We start from the raw sequence: 20,411 nt of genomic DNA, 5'->3' as shown, positions 1-20,411 counted from the left end.
TAGGGTTGTTGTTACCATTTTGACCACACAGTTTTTTCACAGCACGTATTTGAATTGGGCTCTGAAATGAAAAAAATGTCATTTTTTCCAATAAAATGTCATTTGTGATCAAAATTTCTTATTTTCACAGGGAACAAAATACCCCATTTTGTTGCCCAATTTGTCCTTAGTGTGGCAATACCCCATTTGTGGTGATAAACTGCCGTTTGGGGCCATGGGAGGGCTCAGAAGGAAAGGAGCGCTATATGTTTGTTGGAGTCCAGATTTTGTTGGATTGGTTTTCGGGTGCCATGTCGCATTTGCAGAGCCTCAGAGGTATCAAAGCAATGGAAACCCACCAAAAGTGACCCCATTTTGGAAACTACACCCCTCAAGGAATTCATTTATGGTTTTTGTTAGCATTTTGACCACACAGTTTTTTCACAGCACCTATTTCAATTGGGCTGTGACATTAAAAAAATGACATTTTTTCCAATAAGATGTAATTTTTTACCAAAATTTCTTATTTTCACAGGGAACAAAATACTCAATTTTGTTGCCCAATTTCTCCTGAGTGCATCAATACCCCATTTGTGGCAATAAACTGCCGTTTGGGCCCATGGGAGGCCTCAGAAGGGAAGGAGCGCTGTGTGTTCTTTGGAGTACAGATTTTGCTGGTTTGGTTTTCGGGTGCCATGTCGCATTTGCAGACCCCCAGAGGTATCAAAGCAATGGAAACCCACCAGAAGTGACCCCATTTTGGAAACTACACCCCTCAAGGAATTCATTTATGGGTAATGTGACCATTTAGACTCCATAGTTTCTTCACAGAACTTATTTGAATTGGGCTGGGAATTAAAAAAATATATATATTTTTTCCAATAATATGTCATTTTAACTCAAAAATTCTTATTTTCACAAGAAATAAAATACTCCATTTTGTTGCCCAATTTGTCCTGAGTGCGGCAATACCCCATTTGTTGTGATAAACTGCCGTTTGGGCCCATGGGAGGGCTCAGAAGGAAAGGACCACCATTTGGCCTACTGGGGATTTTCTAGTGCGAAGTCATGTATGCAGAAGCCCCTGAGGTACCAGTACAGTTGAAACCCGCAAGAAGTGAACCCGTTTTAAAAACTACACCCTTAAGGCATTCATCTAGAGGTGTAGTGAGCATTTTGACCCGAGACCTACACCCCATAAACTGTAATGTGGGTTCTCCCGGGTATGGCAATACCCTACATGTGGCTTTTATCAGCTGCCTGGACACACAGCAGGGCCCAGAGGGGAAAGACGAGGGGGGATAAGCTGTGCGGAGTGCATCAGGGTAAGTAAAATTGGGGTAAATTATAAACCAAGGGATGTATGAAATTTTAAAACACTTTCATACAGAGCTCTGGTTATTCGGGACACGTGTCACATTGATATATTGTGTCATCCACTATCGCCCTCTTATAGCAGACTTTGCACCTCTTTTGACTTTTTCCCTTCTTGCCAGTTTGGGGAACTTCTCCTGGAAAGTGTTGCCCTGGTACGATGCGTGTGGGCTCGCTTCCAGAAGTACTGGGTGCCCCCCCTTCTTGGTCCCTAAAGATCAGGTTCTTGATAATCACCTCTTGAAATTCCAGGAAAGTTCCCGTCTGGCCTGCACATCGACGTAGCATGTACGCATTGTACAATGCCATCTGTATGATGTGCCCGGCCAGCTTCTTATACCACACCGCATGGCGCTGTAAGGCTTCAGGGCTTGATCTTACAAGTCCATCCCTCCCATGTACCTATTGTAGTCCAGGATGCAGTCTGGTTTGGGGGTGGCCTTTCCTTCATATATCCGAAACCTGTAGGTATACCCTGATGCACTCTCACAGCTTATACATCTTCACGCCATACCTTGCCCTCTTACCCGGCAGGTACTGGCAGAATTGAACCCTCCCTTTAAAATGTACCAGGGACTCATCAATAGAAATACACTTCTCGGGGGTGTATGCTTGGGAAAACCGGGCACTGGAACGGTCTAATAGGGGTCTCCGTTTATACAAACGGTCAAAACTGGGGTCATCTCGGAGTTGGGCACGGCTCATTATCAGTATAATGTAAGAAGCGAAGTATTGCCTCATTTATTTATTTTTTTAGGTTCCATTTCAGTTCTGAAGTTGCTTTGAGGGACCTATATATTAGAAACCCCTATCAAATACCCCATTTTAGAAACTAGACCCCTCAAAGTATTCACAACAGCATTTAGAAAGTTTATGAACCCTTTAGGTGTTTCACAAAAATTTAGAGCAAAGTAGAGGTGAAATTTACATTTTTTTTTTGTCAGAAAATCCTCTTTATACCATTTTTTTTTATAACACAAAAGGATTTATCAGTGAAACGCAACTTAATACATATTGCCCAGATTCTGCAGTTTTGAGAAATATCCCACATGTGGCCCTAGTGCAGTAATGGACTGAAGCGCCGGCCTCCGAAGCAAAGGCGCACCTAGTGGATTTTGAGCCCTCTTTTTTATTAGGCACCATGTCCGGTTTGAAGAGGTCTTGTGGTGCCAAAACATTGGGAACTCCCCAAAAGTGACCCCAATTTGGAAACTAGACCCCTTGAGGAATCCATTGTAGTTTTCTTGGGGTGCATGCGGCTTTTTGATCAGTTTTTATTCTATTTTTAGGTGGCGTGGCGACTAAAAACAGCAATTGTACGATTGTTTTTTTTTTCGTTTTTTTTTTACAGCGTTCACCGTGCGCTATAAATGACATATTCACTTTATTCTGCGGGGCGATACGATTACGGCGATACCAGATGTTTATAGTTTTTTTTATGTCTTATGGCGTTTGCACAATAAAATACGTTTTGTAAACAATCATTCACTTTTTGTGTTACCTATTCTAAGAGCCAGAACTTTTTTATTTTTCAATCAATAAAGCCGTGCGAGGACTTATTTTTTGCGTAACGAACTGTAGTTTCGATCAGTACCATTTTTAGGTTCATGCGACTTTTTGATCTCTTTTTATTCCATTTTTTGGGAGGTGAAGTGACCAAAGAATTGTGATTGTGGTTCGTTTATTATTATTTTATTTTACGGCGTTCACCGTGCGGGATAAATAATGAAATAATTTTGTAGTTCAGGCCGTTACGGACGCGGCGATACCAATTATGTATAGTTTATTTGTTTGTTTATATATTTTTATTAATAATAAAGGACTGAGAAGGGAAAAAGGGGGATTTTTACTTTTAAATCTTTTATTTTCTTATTTTTACACATCTTTTTTTACTTTATTACTTTGTCCCACTAAGGGACATGAGGGCAGGAGGCCCTGATCGCTATTCTAATACACTGCACTACATGCGTAGTGCAGTGTATTAGAACTGTCAGCTACTCACTGACAGGAAGCATAGTGGGTCCTGACGTTGTCAGGACCCACTAGGCTTCCGTCTATGGCATAGCCGGACGCCATTGTTTGGTGTCCGGTTGCCATAGTCACCATCGCCGGCCGCTATCGCGTAGCAGGCCGGCGATGGCAGCTTAACCCCTAAAAAGCCGCGATCTCTATAGAACGCGGCTTTTAAGGGGTTAATCAGCGGCGACACAGCGATCGGTCCCCGCTGAACAAGACAGCAGCGTCACAGCTCCTGTATGTGTCGGGAGGACGGCCGAAATGGCCGTTACTCCCGAGACGTACTATTACGGCATGGAGCGCGAACGATACAGCTGCCATGACGTAATAGTACGTCAAGGAGCGGGAAGGGGTTAAAGAGGCTCTGTCACCAAATTTTGCAACCCCTATCTGCTATTGCAGCAGATAGGCGCTGCAATGTAGATTACAGTAACGTTTTTATTTTAAAAAAAACGAGCATTTTTGGCCAAGTTATGACCATTTTTGTATTTATGCAAATAAGGATTGCAAAAGTACAACTGGGCGTGTTGAAAAGTAAAAGTCCAACTGGGCGTGTATTATGTGCGTACATCGGGGCGTTTTTACTTCTTTTACTAGCTGGGCGTTCTGACGAGAAGTATCATCCACTTCTCTTCAGAACGCCCAGCTTCTGGCAGATCACGCTGTGACGTCACTTGCCCAGGACCTGCATCGTGTCAGACGAGCGAGGACACATCGGCACCAGAGGCTACAGTTGATTCTGCAGCAGCATCGACTTACCTGCAAACGCCGATGCTGCTGCAGAATCATCTGTAGCCTCTGGTGCCGATGTGTCCTCGCTCGTCTGACATGATGCAGGACCTGTGAGTGACGTCACAGCGTGATCTCTCGAGAACACGGCTGTCTGCACTGCCAGAAGCTGGGCGTTGTGAAGAGAAGTGGATGATACTTCTCGTCAGAACGGCCAGCTAGTAAAAGTAAAAACGCCCCGATGTACGCACATAATACACGCCCAGTTGTACTTTTACTTTTCAACACGCCCAGTTGTACTTTTGTAAGCCTCATTTGCATAAATACAAAAATGGTCATAACTTGGCCAAAAATGCTCGTTTTTTTTAAAATAAAAACGTTACTGTAATCTACATTGCAGCGCCTATTAGAAGCCAGAATGCTGGCGAAACGCGCGTCGGGTGCTCTAACATTTTAATGTCCACTGGTGCACTTAGGGCCATAGTTGCCATATCTAGGCTCATTTGCTATCGATTGCTTCCGCTGCATTGCTGACAGCAGCCGGCTGTTCAACTTACAGCACGAGCGTGCTATTAGCGCAGCACACCCTGCTGTCACACCCGAGCAGCTGGGTGTCAGCTACCAACCACTATGCTCCTTTTGACCGCCGGTGAACCCACCGTGCGGTCTTATCATTGGGCTCACAGCACCAACGTACTGTCAGCACAAGCACACCCCGCTGTCATTTTTGAGCGGCTGGGTGTGAACTCTCACCAGCCGCTACGCTCTTTCTGACCGCCAAGGAATTCACCGAGCGGTCCTGTCATTGGTGCACTCACTGGATCAGGGCTGCTGCCTTGCAGGACAGCTCATCCTGCGGGGCTCCTTGATCTCTCAGCACTGGAGGCATCGCTCCGTTCTGAGAACCATTACACTTGCCAAGTCTGACTCCACTGACAGTTGAGTCACACTTCGGCAGAGTGTTGCGTTACCGCCTCTCAGCTGATGCTGAGCGCGGCCACAGCTAGGCAACCCCGGCTGTTCCTGCAGATGTGAAACACAACACGATCAACCTACTGCCTTACATCTGCACATACTGCTTTTGATTCATAATAAAATTTATTCTACCTCTCAAAGCCCTATGTCATTCAGTATGGTGATCACATTGCTATACAATTGACAGCTCTGCAGCCATCACTGTGCCACACGCTCAGGTTTTGGTTCACCTAGATCTTTACCTGGGGGGCGTATATAGCAAGGTCACATTCACACTGTGCTGCAGCACAGCCGCATGGTACTGCTATCGGCTACCATTGCCCTTATAATTGCATAGCTGCAGTCTTAGACCTCAAGCATGGTAGCGCAATAGTGTTTCCCTCACTGAAGCACTGTTGACAGCAACACAATCCATTTATTATCCATATACCATACTTTACTACACATGGCCCACAGGTATGTGATTTTGGGGGTCACTCACACATACCTTGGTGCACCATTGGACTTTTAGCTTAATTGTTCATTTAATATATACCAATAAAAGTTAACTTTTAATTACAGATCACATACTTTCTTCCCCCTTTCCCTTCCTCAATCATACAACTCTAAGGGTATGTTCACACGGCAGAGTCCGTAACGGCTGAAATTACGGGGCTGTTTTCAGGAGAAAACAGCACCGTAATTTCAGCCGTAATGGCATGTGCAGGCGCTTTTCGCTGCGTCCATTACGGACGTTAAATGGAGCTGATTTTCCATGGAGTCCATGGAAAACGGCTCCATTTACATCTGAAGAAGTGACAGGCACTTCTTTGACGCCGGCGTCTTTTTTACGCCCCTCCTTTTGACAGCGGGGTGTAAAAAAAAAAAAGACCTTGTGCACAGAACATCGTAAGACCCATTCTAATGAATGGGCAGATGTTTGCCAACGCTATCGAGCCGCATTTTCGAACGTAAATCGGAGGCGTAAAACGCCCGAATTACGGCCGTAAATAAGCAGTGTGAACATACCCTAATTAAAGAAGGTTTTCAACATGGTTTTTATGTTCCTGGTTGTAATGTTAATGGCTGTTTATGGGTAGAGAATTTAAAGTCCGTTAAGTTATTTACAGATATAGAGTTAAGTTGTGTTCTGAGATCGCTGAAGGCAGAATTGTGGGTCCTTTCATTTCACCACCGTTTAATGATTTTAAACTTTCCTCCTTAAGAGTTGTTCCAAAAAAAGAACCAAATTCTTATAGAATTGTCCAACATCTTTCGTACCCTAAAGGTGGTTCATTAAATGGTAGCATAGACAGTTCATTAATCTCTGTCAAATATGCATCTTTTGATGACGCTGTAAAATTATTACTATTATTCTTATTAAATTATTAGGACCAAAGCGCACATAATCTGTTTTTGGAGTTTTCATAAATAAGGAACCTTTAGAACTTTTACATATGCTCATTTCCAAACAGTTTGAAAGTGATGATCCAGCCACTTGCCGAAAGATGATCCCTTCCAATGCTCTAAATATTTAGCTATATTAACACGCAGAGCAATACAATTTTCAATGGTTAAAGCATACCTAACTTCTCAAGTGACTTTTCAGAATAAGCAGTCATATTTGCGTACATGAGGAATAACACTATTTCTGGCCATTACAGGACTTGTATATAGCAATTTTTTGTAGTTTTCTCCTCTCGATCTCCAATTCTAACTTTTCTCTGAGCGAGTGGGAGGGGCAAACGGCTATCATGTCTTCTATACAATGCACACAGAGAAGAGGAGAATCCTGCTTTCCTACCTCTGTCTATTACATATATAACAGCTGCAGTAGCATGGAGGACATAATACAGCAGTAATTAGCAGTGTAGCTGATAATCTAGCACTAGGGTGACAAAGAAGTCTTACCAGCAATCTGGGTGTTTCTCACTCTGCTCCTGCTCCCCCCTTAACTCTCCATAGACTTGTATGCAGCATGTCTGGTGACGATTCACTCTGTCCCTGCTCCAACTCCCTTCTCCATGGACTTGTATGGGCAGGCAGTGAAGAGACACACCCCCACCTTTCTACAGTCTGTCAATTCTGCACTGCAACCAGGGAAAGACTTTGCTTGACAACAGGTAGTGGACAGCAGATTCCAGGAAAAGAGACACCTAGTGGCAGTAACTCCACACAGAATTCCATGGATAAAAACAACTACATTTTAATCTATATCAGGTATAGTATTAGATTAGAAGTTGTTTGAAAAGTTAGTGTCCAATTAAAGCTCTCCCACTGATTATGCAAGTATAGAAAAATAACTATTACTCCCATCCTCATAATCCTAAAAGAACAAATACCTTTTTTCCCACTTTTACATATTGCTTAAGTTGTAACCAAGACATTGTGAACCACAAAAGATGAAAGAAAATAATCAAAGTTTAATACGCTTTAGTAACATTTGACATGCTACATTTTTTCCCTCATCAGAAGAAAAAAAAAAAAGGATACTAAAGAGGTGTATCTCTAAACTTAATAATGCAACATACTACTGAACATTAGTTAGGCTGCATCTTTGCAGATCAATCAAATAGAAATGACTTGAAAATAACAAGTTAAAGGGGTTGTCCAGTCCAGAAAAATTGATGGCCTATCCTCAGGATAGGCCATCAACAGCTGATCGCTCGGGGTCCAACTCCTGGTACCCCTGCCGTTCAGCTGTTTTGAAGGGTTTGCTTCGCTCGTAAAAAGAAGGCTGCAATACCTGTGAATCACCACTACATGTGTGTCAACGATTCACAGTGAGCGAGTAGAAATGATGGGGAAGCAGTGCCTCATTCAAAACAGCTGATCGGCTGGGGTCCCGGGAGTCGGACATCGAGCGATCAGCTATTGATGGCCTAACCTGAGGGTAGGCCATGAATTTTTAGGACTGGACAAACCCTTTAAGATAGAAATCTTTCCACAAGCAAAACATACATGATCACAACTGCAATATTATAAAAATATTGAGCAGTGACATCGGATGAAAATAAAAGTGTAAGTAAGTAAGAGGCTTCTTGATGGTCAAAAAGGAGTTTGAGACCACACATTACAGCAGCTGTGAATATTTACTGCTGACAATAATCGATTTTATTGTTAGAGATGGAAAAACCCATCAGGGTAACTTATGACCTTGCGTGACTTCACTAAAACCTTACAAGTAGATCCTAAAGCCAGCTGAGCATCTCTTCTTTATATCGCTGAGGATCTATGAAGGGTGTGTCAATAGATCGAATCATCAGTTCACCACAGAAAGGACACTCAGCTGCAACAATGTCGTCGATGTCTGCTTTAATTTGTTCGCGACTTTTCTGCCCTTTCCCCAGACTTATACTGTCCTCATCCTTTGCATGTGAGCGACTTTTGGAAGGCTGTGCTACAGCTATCAGTTTCTTCTGCAGGTCTTCCAGCTTCAACTGTTTATATTGTGGGAGGTTGTAGACCACAGTCTGCATCAGGCAATCATAATGGAACATGTGGTTACAAAGAAAGAGATAAAAGGGGCGATTCAAAAGGGGAAAGTCACAGCTAGAACATTTATCTTGAGGATCCACCGAGCCATACTTATTTCTCATTTCTTGCATGTCTTCCCGTATTCGCTTAGCACTCAATGTAGCATCTTCCATTTCTTGCTTAAGCTCCTCAATATGCAGGTTGTACGCTTGTAAGGAGCTGCAAATAGCTTCCTTAAAGTGGTCAATGGTCACAAAATCTGGAAAGAACGGGAGAATATCCTCAATTTTAAGTAGATTACAACTGGACAGACAAACCATGGCCTTCTTCACGTCCTTCTCTTCTTGCACCACATGGCGAGCAATCTTCAACCACAACTTTTTCTGAAGTTCTTCATCATCGGCTGGTAAATCTGCACAGGATTTGGCTAGATCCACATCAACCTATGGAAATTAAAATAAAAGATTTAACACAAAATATCTCTAACGTTAAGAAGAGTATCTTACAATAATCATTTGAAGTGTATTTTAGTTTTCTGTACAAAGAAAGGCTCAGGCGGCATAGAGATTGCAGAAAAAGCATCAGTGTGGCTGTGGAGAGCTCCCTAAGCCAGGAGCAGTCAAACTGGTTGTATGATATTAAATATAATCTGTGTGGCTAGAATATTCCTTTAACGGAAAATAACCAGAACAAATTTAGGATAACCCTTTAAAAAGGTGTCAAAAGACAGAAAAAATGTGCCCTGTAACTTCTAAATCTGCTTTTATAGCCTTAAAGCGTAATTAAACTTTCAAACAACTTTTTATTTTCTAGCAGCATGTGTAATATAAATATATTTTGTACTTATATATATACACTTTATTAATTTCGGCTACTTTTTGTGTTATATGTGTTTGAAATAGCCACTCTGACACTTTTCTACCACATTTTATTTCTAGATTTTTTGCTGTTGCTAGCAGAAATCCATACACCATTTGAACCTACTCGGTGTACGGAGTCTGCTGCCTGTGTGAACGGGTGGGCAGCGGCCTCATAATGACGTCAGACGTAGACGGCCCCATCATGACTTCAGGAAGGTCTCTTCCTCCATGTATTATTTAGTTCTGTATTTCAGTAGGCGGCAGCAGTAGAGCGCAGGGAAGATAATGTGATGTGCTCTGCTGCTGTCCGTGTGGAGCAGAGGCGCTTGGGAATAAGCCTCTGTTCATCGGCACCTCCCTGCACCCTCTTACCCCTCTATATACACTATGAAACCGGCAGCAGCAGAACACAGAGAATATGATGCACTCTGTACACACTATGGAAGCAGTAGAGGGGCTTTAGAAGAAGCCTCCGTCCGACGGCGCTGCCTCCTTGCATCCTCTTCCCCTCTATAACCACTATGGAACCGGCAGCAGCAGTGCGCAGAGGATATGAAGCGGCTCTGCTACTGCCCACTCCATAGTGTGTACAGAGCCGCTTTACAAGCCTCCGTCCAGAGCACCCTCTTCCCCTCTATAAACACTATGAAACCGGCAGCAGCAGAGCGCAGAGAATATGTTGCACTCGACTACTGCCTGTTCCACAGTGTGTACCGAGGCACTTTAGAATAAGCCTCCGTCAGACGCTGCCTCCCTGCGCCCTCTTCCCCCTCTATATACACTATGGAATCGAGTGTATAGACAGGGATAAGGGTAGAGGGAGGCGGCACCAGACCTGCACTCCTTCTCAAAGTGTAGTGCACGCCATTAGGCCCAGTTCACACTGTTTTTTAACTATGATTTTGACACAGAAACCACGTTGGAATCAGCGTCAAAATATGGCTGAAACCACCTCCCATTAAGTTCAATGTGAGGCGGGAAAAAAAGCAACATGTTCTTTCTTGCCGCGGTTCCGCCTCTGACCTCCCATTAAAATCAATGGGAGGCAGAGAAAGCATTTTTTTTTAGGCGAAAAACGCAACAAAACTACGGCATGAAAGTGCAGGCAGGTCAAAATCTGCCTCAAAATTCCTTCAGGAATTTTGAGGCACATTTTTCCGCCTGCAAAATGTTGGCTGGCTGTTTAGGTGTATGATGGCAACTATGGGCAGATTGAATTAAGCAAACAGTACTGGCAAATATCACACACAGTAAGACACGCCCCTAGCAACTGGCCAGAACAAGTAAGGCCTTATTCACACGGACGTCAGTTTTGCGCGCGCAAAAAACGCGTTTTTGGTGCGCGCAAAAGGTCCGTGTGGCATCAGCATATGGTGCGTGGCTGCGTGATTTTCGTGCAGCCGGCATCATTATGACACTGGTGCTTTTCTGTTTTCATTCATTTATTTATTTTACTACTGTAGCGCGCATCACGTGCGGCACCCGGAAGTGCTCCAATGGGTGCGTGCTGCGCGAAACACGGCCAAATATAGGACATGTCGTGAGTTTTACGCAGCGCACATACGCTGGGTGAAATTCACTGACAGTCTGAATGGCCCCATTCATTAACATAGGTCCGTGCGACGCGCGTGAAAATCACACGTGTAGCACGGCCATATAAAACGTTTGTGTGAATAGATGTGGACTGTTGCACTGTATTTTTTATATCGTTCATGTTTCATGCTAAATAACCTGTTAAATTAATTCTTCAGGTGATTACAGCCGTGTAGATACCAAATATGTTTACGTTTGTTGTTTCATAATGAATGGGCAATAACATTTTATACTAAATTACTTATTTTTTGGACATTCCTTTATTATTCTGTTAAATTTCGTTTTTCTTTATCCCATGCAGTCATAACTTTAGTAACCTTTATTTTAGATTTATAATGTATTAGAATACTTGTGTATACTGTGCTCTAACAGCAGGCCTACTGAAGAGACTGCAGAGGGTTCTCCAGTCTCCAATTGCATCACCGAGATTTCTGGTGACGTGATCGAAGAGGGAGTCCCCTTTGATCATGCTGCAGTCAGACCGTGACGTTTAAAGGGTTAAACAGCTAGACTTCCGGGTGCGATGCGCATGACGTAGGGAACATGCACGCTTGTCGCTCCCCCCGAACCAGGCTGTACTGGCAATAATGAACGGCGACTTCACATGAATCCACGTGGCTAAGTCATCTATACTGCATAGCCACGTCGTGGGTGGCTTTGGTTTAACTGCTGCATCTGAGAAGTATGGAGAGGGGGGGGGGTAAGGAATGGCTGGGCTTCATAGGAATCTCTTGTGATTGAATCGCTCCACATTGTGCTGAGGGTTAACCTAAACTCCATAGCCACACCATAGGTGGCTCTGGCTGAACTGCTGCTGCTGTCCTGTTAGCCCGACTACTGAGGTGAACCCAGGGAAGGAAGGGGCTGGCAACCTGGAGGAGAAGACCTGCATTTACCAGACCAGTTTCTGAGTGGGCAGCAAAGATTAGAAAGAATACAGTATGGGTCACTAAGGCTCGAATGACATGCAGCGCTATATATGTGCATATAGATCGATGGACAACAGTACACCCCCTTAAGGACGAAAAGCAATAGCAGACCAGTGAAGATCACCCGACCGATAAGTATACTTTATTATCTATCTGCGGATGCCGTCGGAGAAGAAAATGGCGACAGCAGACTGCGAACACTAATGCCACCTAAGCCACTACATATAAATAAATATGCATTACTGCTAAATCTACTTATAATAGGAAGGTTCTTAGCGCACATCTTGATCAAATTGTGTGAGCCCACCTGCCACGAAAAGGCGACCTCTATGGAGGTGGGAACCTACGCTGCACATACACCCAGAACTGGGACCAAAGCTACATATTCTTGGGGATGGTAGGAACCAGCACTAAACTAATTAAAATCACCCAGGGCAGAATGGGAGGAGTGCAAGAACAAAAATGGAGGCAGTCACTAAACCCACATATATGAATCATATAAAACAAAAAAATGTAAACAGCACATTCCAACAAAATTAAACAAAACATGTAAACAGGTGCAAGAACGCCTGTGACTGCAAACTTATACAGCACACACACACACACACATATATATATATATATATACATATATATATCAGTTGTCTATGTGAAGAACACATCAATATATATTTAAAAAGAATGTTACAAGAGAAATTGTTCTTTCTCCTTATTTATTAGGCAAGAAACCTGGAAAAAGATCATGGCTGCTGGAGTGGAAGAGAATAGTGGAGGTTCCACTCCGTCTCTAGGACAGTCCAGGGTTTGGGCTGCCTTATGAGTCTCATTAGCTGCCAGCTGTTAAGGCTCCTTTAAGAAAGGTGTGATCTATTCACACAATGCTCCCAGTCTGAGGTAGACAGGTATTGCCAGCCTGTGGGAGACAGAGGTTCTGGTAAGAACACATATGTGTTGTGAGGTGCTGGGCAGAAGGTCTTTCACCCTCATAGCTAGGGAAGTTGTATGTTTAGTTAGAGGCTGGAAGGCCTAGGGTTTATTTTGAATGGTTTTGTAAAACTGCTTTTCCTGTATGAAGACAATAAAAGCTGGTTGTGGCCAGTTTCAAACCGAATTCACTGCGTGTGAGTGAAAATTCTTAAAGAGGCTCTGTCACCACATTATAAGTGGACTATCTTCTACATAATATGATCGGCGCTATAATGTAGAATACAGCAGTGTTTTTTATTTAGAAAAATGATCATTTTTGACGGAGTTATGACCTATATTAGCTTTATGATAATGAGTTTCTTAATGGACAACTGGGCGTGTTTTACTTTTTAACCAAGTGGGCGTTGTGGAGAGAAGTGTATGACGCTGACCAATCAGTTGACCAATCAGCGTCATACACTTCTCCCCATTCATTTACACAGCACATGGTAATCTTACTAGATCACTATGTGCAGCCACATACACACACATTAACGTTACTCAAGTGTCCGGACAGTGAATATACATTACCTCCAGCCAGGACGTGAGGTCTATTCAGAATCCTGACACTTTGCTAACGTTTGTGTGAGATTCACAGCAAGGCAAGCATAATCTCGTTTTAAATGACAGGTTACAGAGTAATCTCGCAAGATTACGATTGCCTTCCAGTTTTAACAATTTTCTCAGGTATGTTACCACTTACATGACAGATGGGGTGAGATGAGAAAATGTTTGGCCAAATATTGTCCGGTTCTACAAACTGATGCCATTTTATCAGAGATCTTACCCACACAACCTGCTTTAGCGTCTAGACGTGCAAGAAACCTTCATGACGCTCTGGTTCATAGCTACCACAAACCTTCAATGATGAAACCAATCTTTGGAGTGAGTAAACCAAAATGGGGCTGTCGCCCATGTGGGCGGTGAGCAGCCTGTCCAAACATCGACAAGTGATGAATTCGTGGATTCATCTGGTTCGACAACATATAAAATTACTTGGCCAATTGTTACACCAAAGGAGTTGTATAATATGCATGCTGTCCTTGTCCAAAAATTTACATCAGCCTTACCACAAGAGAGCTCAAAGTAAGGACAAAAGAACATGTAAATGGCATTGAGGCAGCTACCACCTGCACTACACCCGAAAGGGTAGAATTCTTGAAAACTCTGCCGAGACACTTTTTTCTACATCATCAATGCAATTCCAAAGATCTTCATGTGAAAGGCATCAACCATGTAGAACTTGATCTGAGAGGTGGGTCATTGATGAGAAAATTGTTAAAACTGGAATCCAGATGGATTTGGAAACTGAAGTCAGTACAACCCTAAGGCCTCAGGCACACGACCGTAGCCGTGTGCACGGCTGTGATTTTCGGGTCGGCCGGCTGCGGACTGTCAGCCGCAGGCCGCCCGCAAATCGCGGGACATGCACATCGCCATTGTTTTCAATGAGCCCGGACCGCAGAACCGGGCCGTAATAAGACATGCCCGTTCTTTCTGCGGTCCGGGCTCCCGGGCCGTGCAAGGACCGCAAAAACTACGGTCGTGTGCATGGCCCCATAGAAAAGAATGGGGCCGCAATTCTCCCGTGGATTTTCGGGGGAATTGCGGGCGCAAAAACACGGTCGTGTGCATGGGGCCTAAGGCCCCATGCACACGACCGTGTTTTTGCGGCCGCAATTCCCCCGCAAATTCACGGGAGAATTGCGGACCCATTCATTTCTATGGGCCCATACACACTATCCGTGTTTTCACGGGTCTCCGCATGTCCGCAAATCCGTGCCGCAGAAACTCAGGACATGTCTTATTACGGCCCGCAAATTAGATGCGGACATGCACATAGAAGTCAATGGGCCCGTGGAAAATGCGGGTACACCTCAGTGTGTCAACCGCAGTTTGCGGATTTGCGGAAGTGTTGCTAGGCGACGACCGGGAATGAGTTCTGTCGTCATCCTGTTTTACCTAGGGTTTTTTTTTTTTATCCGCATTTTGCGGATTACATACGGATGAACTGCGGAGGACATTTCACGGAACACGGTCCTGGAATTTGCGGACCAGAAAAACACTACGGTCGTGTGCATGAGGCCTTAGGTCTAAATGAAAATGTGGGTTTTGCAGCTTTCCTGTAAGGGGTGTTGCGATCTCCCATGGTGTTATTTTTAAGTCTTTGAACTAACGTGTCTAGCAAACTTTCATTGTTTAACTTTTATCTATTTTAGTTTTTAACAGATTGCCAGTAACATACTTATGAGTTTGCCGTGACCTACTCGTTTGATATTTTTCGAGCCCACAATAATATTTTCTCAAAAAGTTCCGAGCAGCCCGTTTATGGACGAGGTTGACGAATGTCGTCCTAGTGATGGTTTTTTCATCCATCCTCATACTCCCTTGATTATTAACCCCTAGGCGCACCAGGACGCAACTGTACGTCCCTGCTGCCAGTGTCTTAGCGCACAAGGACGTACAGTTACTGAGTTTTTCCCAGTGCACACTATCGGCGACAGTGTGCACCGGGAAGTCAGCTGTCGCCGACAGCTGACACTCCACTCTTGCCGACCAGCGGTGCTTTGCCGCTGGTTTTCGGCGAATTAACCCCTTAAATTCGGCGATCAGGTGGATTTTGGGGGTTTCTAACATATCGGCAGACCCCGGTCCGAAATCTCGGGGTTTGCCGATAGTTACTATGGCAAACGGAAGCCAAACAATGGCTTCCGGGTCTGCCATGGACGGAAGCCCATCAGGACCAACCTTCGGCTGGTCCTGATAGGCTTCCTGTCAGAGTGACAGGAAGTCACTGTGTCGTTCCCGATAGTACACTGTCGGCGACAGTGTGCATCGGGAACTTGGAGATCAGCTGTCCCCGACAGCTGACACTCCAGTGTTGCTGATCAGCGGCTCATCGCCGCTGATTTCGGCAATTAACCCGTTACATGCGGGGCTCGATTGCGATCTCCGCATGTAGCGGGTTTGTAGCGCATCAGCAGCCCCCATGCAATCGTGGGGGCTTCTGATGGCACCCAGGGGCCAGACAACGGCCCCCAGGTCTGCCATGTATGTCAGCCTATGAGGATTAGCCTCTGTTGATCCTCGTAGACCAACTGTCAGAGTGACTGTGACATCACACTGACAGTTGAAATACGTTACACTACCTAGGTAGTGTAATGTATTCTAGCAACAATCAGAGCTGCAGGTCAAAAATATAAAGTGTAAAAAGTAAAAAAAAGTTAATAAAAATGTTTTATAAAAGTGTAAAAATAAGTTGTTTTTTTCCTATAATAAGTCATTTATTATAGGGAAAAAATGAAAACGTTAAAAAAAAGTACACATATTTGGTATCACCGTGTTCGTAACGACCCAAACTATGAAACTATAATGTTAATTTTTCCGCACGGTGAACGCCGCAAACAAAATAAACGGAAAACTGTCAGCATCGCTATTTCTTGGTCACCACCCCTCCCAAGATATAGAATAAAAAGTGATCAAAAAGTCGCATTTACCCCAAAATCGTACCAATAAAAACTACAACCCGTCCCGCAAAAAAACAAGACCTCCCACAACTTTTTTGACGAAAAAATAAAAAAAAGTTACGGCTCAGAATAGCGTGTCCCAGAAAATATATTATTTTATAGAAACGTCATTTTATTGTGCAAACGTTGCAAGACGTTAAAAAAAACTATACACATATGGTATCGCCGTAATGGTACCGACCAGCAGAATAAAGTAAAACTTAATTTATTGCGCACGGTGAACGCTGTAAGAAATAAAGATTTGAAAGTGCCAAAATCTTTGTTTTTTGGTCACCTTAGCTCTAAAAAAGATCCTGTGGGGTCAAAATGCTCACTATACCCCTAGAAAAGTTCCTTGAGAGGTGTAGTTTCCAAAATGGGGTCACTTTTTGGGGGTTTCCACTGTTTTGGTCCCTCCGGGGCGTTGCAAACCCGACATGGAACTAAAAACCAATCCAGCAAAATCTGCGCTCCAAAATCCAAAAGGCGCTCCCTCCCTTCTGAGCCCTGCTGTGGGTCCAAACATCAGTTTACCACCACATATGGGGTATTGCCGTAATCGGGAGAAATTGCTTTACAAATTTTGGGGTGCTTTTTCTCCTTTATTCCTTGTAAAAATGAAAAAATTCTATGTTTCCACAGAAAAATAGGTGATTTTCATCTTCACAGACTAATTCCACTAAATTCTGCAAAAAAACAGTGGCGTCAAAATGCTCACTATACCCCTAGAAAAATGCCTTGAGGGGTGTAGTTTCCAAAATGAGGTCACTTTGGGGGGGGTTTCAACTGTTTAGGTACCACAAGAACTCCTCAAACCTGACGGTGCCTAAAATATATTCCTAAAAAAAAGGAGGCCCCAAAATTCCCTAGGTGCTCCTTTGCTTCTGAGGCCGGTGCTTCAGTCCATTAGGACACTAGGGCCACATGTTGGGTATTTCTAAAATCTGCAGAATCTGGGCAATAAATATGGAGTTGCGTTTCTCTGGTAAAACCTTCTGTGTAACAGATTTTTTTTTTTTTTTATTCCAAATGAATTGCGGCAAAAAAAATGAAATTTGTAAATTTCACCTCTACTTTGCCTTAATTCCTGTGAAACGCCTAAAGGGTTAAAATACTTTCTGAATGTGGTTTTGAATACTTTGAGGGGTGCAGTTTTCAAAATGGTGATTTATTGGGGGATTCTAATATATCAGGCCCTCAAAACCACTTCAGAACTGAACTGGTCCCTGAAAAAATGGCCTATTGACATTTTCTTGAAAATATGAGAAATTGCTGCTAAAGTTCTAAGCCTTGTAACGTCCTAGAAAAATAAAAGTACGTGAAAAAAAATGATGCAAACATAAAGTAGACATATGGGGGATGTTAACTAGTAACTATTTTGTGTGGTATTACTATCTGTTTTACAAGCAAACACATTTAAATGTAGAAAAATTTTAATTTTTGCTAAAATTTGACGGTTTTCACAAATAAATATTGAATTTATCGACCAAATTTTTTCACTAACAAAGTACAATATGTCACGAGAAAACAATCTCAGAATCGCTTGGATAGGTAAAAGCGTTCGAGTTTTTACCACATAAAGTGATAGATGTCAGATTTGAAAAAAATCGGCTGTGCCACAAGGCCAAAGCAGGCTGCGTCCTAAAGGGGTTAATATGTATGTGTATGTATGGTATAACACGTATACGCGTATGTACTTATCCTTGGAATAAATATTAATTATTACTTTACAACCAATTTCACGCGTTGTAGGGACGCAACATATACATTGTTTTATATGCACTTGAATTCATTTTTTTGCCCAACACTTTTCACGCACACACACACACGCTCTTGCGTTCATATTGAATATTTTTGTCACTTTCTAACATTTTTCAAGGTTTGTTGGCTCATATACTTGACACAAATTCATATTATATCACATTATTAATTTGTCATCTTAATTTCACATTTTTTGCACATTAGTTTGTGTTTTCACATTTCACACGTTTTTCACGTGTATAATTGAAATTATTTAATTAGATCATTTCAAATCACTTTTTATGGTATATGAGGATTTTTAATATACATCTAATATCTATGCATTTATCAAGCATTTTTTTGGTATATGAATTGTCACATATAATGTGGGGGTTTTTATGGGTTGTGTATGTATGTATATGTATGTTTTCCTACAACTTGATGTATATATGTGTATGTGTGTATATATTGTATTGCATTGTGATCACTGCAAGCATTTGTGATGTATATGTGTAAATCAATATGTAATGTATGTTTATTCGTGTAAATGTATGAATATGTTTGTGCTTTTCACTCTATTGGTTATAATCTCAATTAATTGTTAATAATCTTTCATTCATGTGTGTAACGTATGTATTTATATTTATGCTTGTTTAACCCCTTCCCCCTGCTTGCATTTTGGGCCCTAATGACCAAGCCATTTTCTAAATGTTTCCATTGTCACATTCGAAGAGCTATAACTTTTTTATTTTTGCGTCGACATAGCTGTAGAAGGTCTTGTTTTTTGCGGGACGTCTTGTAGTTTTTATTGGTACCATTTGAGAGTAGATGCGACTTTTTGATCACTTTTTATCACATTTTTTTAAAGTCAGGATTAACAGAAAACAGCAATTCTTCCATAGTTTTTTATTTTATTTTTTACGGCGTTCACAGTGCGGGTTAATTAATGTAATAGCTTTATAGTCGGGGTCGTTACGGACGTGGCGATACCAAATGTGCAACTTTTTTGCTTTATTGTGGGTTTTTTTTAATAGTAAATCCGTTTGTAAGGGGAAAAGGTGGGTTTTTAATTTATTTATTTTTCAAATTTTTTTTAAATTAACTTTATTCAACTTTTATACTAGTCCCACTAGGGGACTTCACTATGCGATCCTCCAGCATGACCTAGCAGGCATTCATTACAGGCAGACCTGGGGCCTTTATTAGGCCCCTGGCTGCCATCGGAGACACAGACACTCGGCGATTTCATCGCCGGGTGTCCGTGGGATGAGAGGGAGGGAGCTCCCTCTCTCCAAAACCACTCAGATGCGGTGCACACTATTGTGCACCGCATCTGAGGGGTTAAACGGGTGAGATCGATACTTATAAATCGATCTCACCCGGCAGAGCAGGGACGCCCCCAGCCCTCAGCTACCTCTGGCAGCTGAGAGCAGGGAGATTTCATGGCTCCCTGCTCGGTTTACTTTATTCTAATGCAGCGCCGTGGAATAGCGGCGCTGTAGAATAAAGCCCATTAATGACCGCCGTGAAAAGGCTTATCGGCGGTCATTAAGGGGTTAATAATTCACCACTTGCTATGGCACATCACCTACGTTGTGTATACACTATAGGGAAAGTATAGGGACAGGTACCAATCCATGTGTTTATATACATTTGGGTAAAATGCTGCTACTGTTTTCTTTTACCCTTATCCCTTTTCTTCCTCGGTACAGGCTTCTTGCGAGTGGTATTTGCTCGCTTGCTCGTTCCCTGCATAGAGCGTGTGAGGTTGCGCCTGCGCACTCTCCCTGCTTGTATCTCTGTAATCTGGGTTGCAAGGGCTGGTGGGACACGTGACTCGTACCCTACCACTTCCGGTTTGTGACCTGGATGTTGTTACTCTCGCTTCAGATGCTACGTTCAGCGCTGCTCTGTGTGATTCGTTTGAGATATCACAGGTGAGTTCCTCACCTGTGATTGGCTCAATGTTATTTAAAAGGCTCGTCCTGACTCTCTGACACCACCCCCAGACAAAAGGCTTCCTGCTGAAACGTGCGTCGGGGTGCGATGTCAGACAGTGCCGCTCTTTAAACATGGGTAAGGTGTTCCACTGCAGTTTGCAGAATTAACTAATAGTTTATACCAACATTGGACCATACTATTCAAATTGATTTAATATCCATTCTTTAAACTGATTGTTAGGCTGCTGTAGGTATATTCTATGCATGGTTTCATTTAGGAGTGGGGGATCTTGATTGATTTTTTGACTTTATACAGGCACATGCAGGCTGCATGGTGCAATATACACC

The 20,411-nt window shown here is 42.9% G+C and overlaps 1 protein-coding gene across 1 annotated transcript in view; it reads right to left on the bottom strand.

The window, feature by feature from the left end:
• Positions 1-7,455: 7,455 nt before the first annotated feature.
• Positions 7,456-20,411, bottom strand: part of VPS18 (VPS18 core subunit of CORVET and HOPS complexes) — a 51,962-nt gene continuing 39,006 nt past the window's right edge. Inside the window, exon 5 of the mRNA XM_075843329.1 lies at positions 7,456-8,972. Within this exon, the coding sequence (XP_075699444.1) occupies positions 8,244-8,972 (729 nt within the window). The 3' untranslated portion in view covers positions 7,456-8,243. The remainder of the gene's footprint in view (positions 8,973-20,411) is intronic.

The sequence above is a fragment of the Rhinoderma darwinii genome, chromosome 12 (assembly GCF_050947455.1).
Source record: "Rhinoderma darwinii isolate aRhiDar2 chromosome 12, aRhiDar2.hap1, whole genome shotgun sequence".
In the NCBI taxonomy this organism is placed as follows: Eukaryota; Metazoa; Chordata; class Amphibia; order Anura; family Rhinodermatidae; genus Rhinoderma; species Rhinoderma darwinii.
Note: the sequence above shows the minus strand (reverse complement) of the source record. Positions and strands in the feature narration are given on the sequence as shown.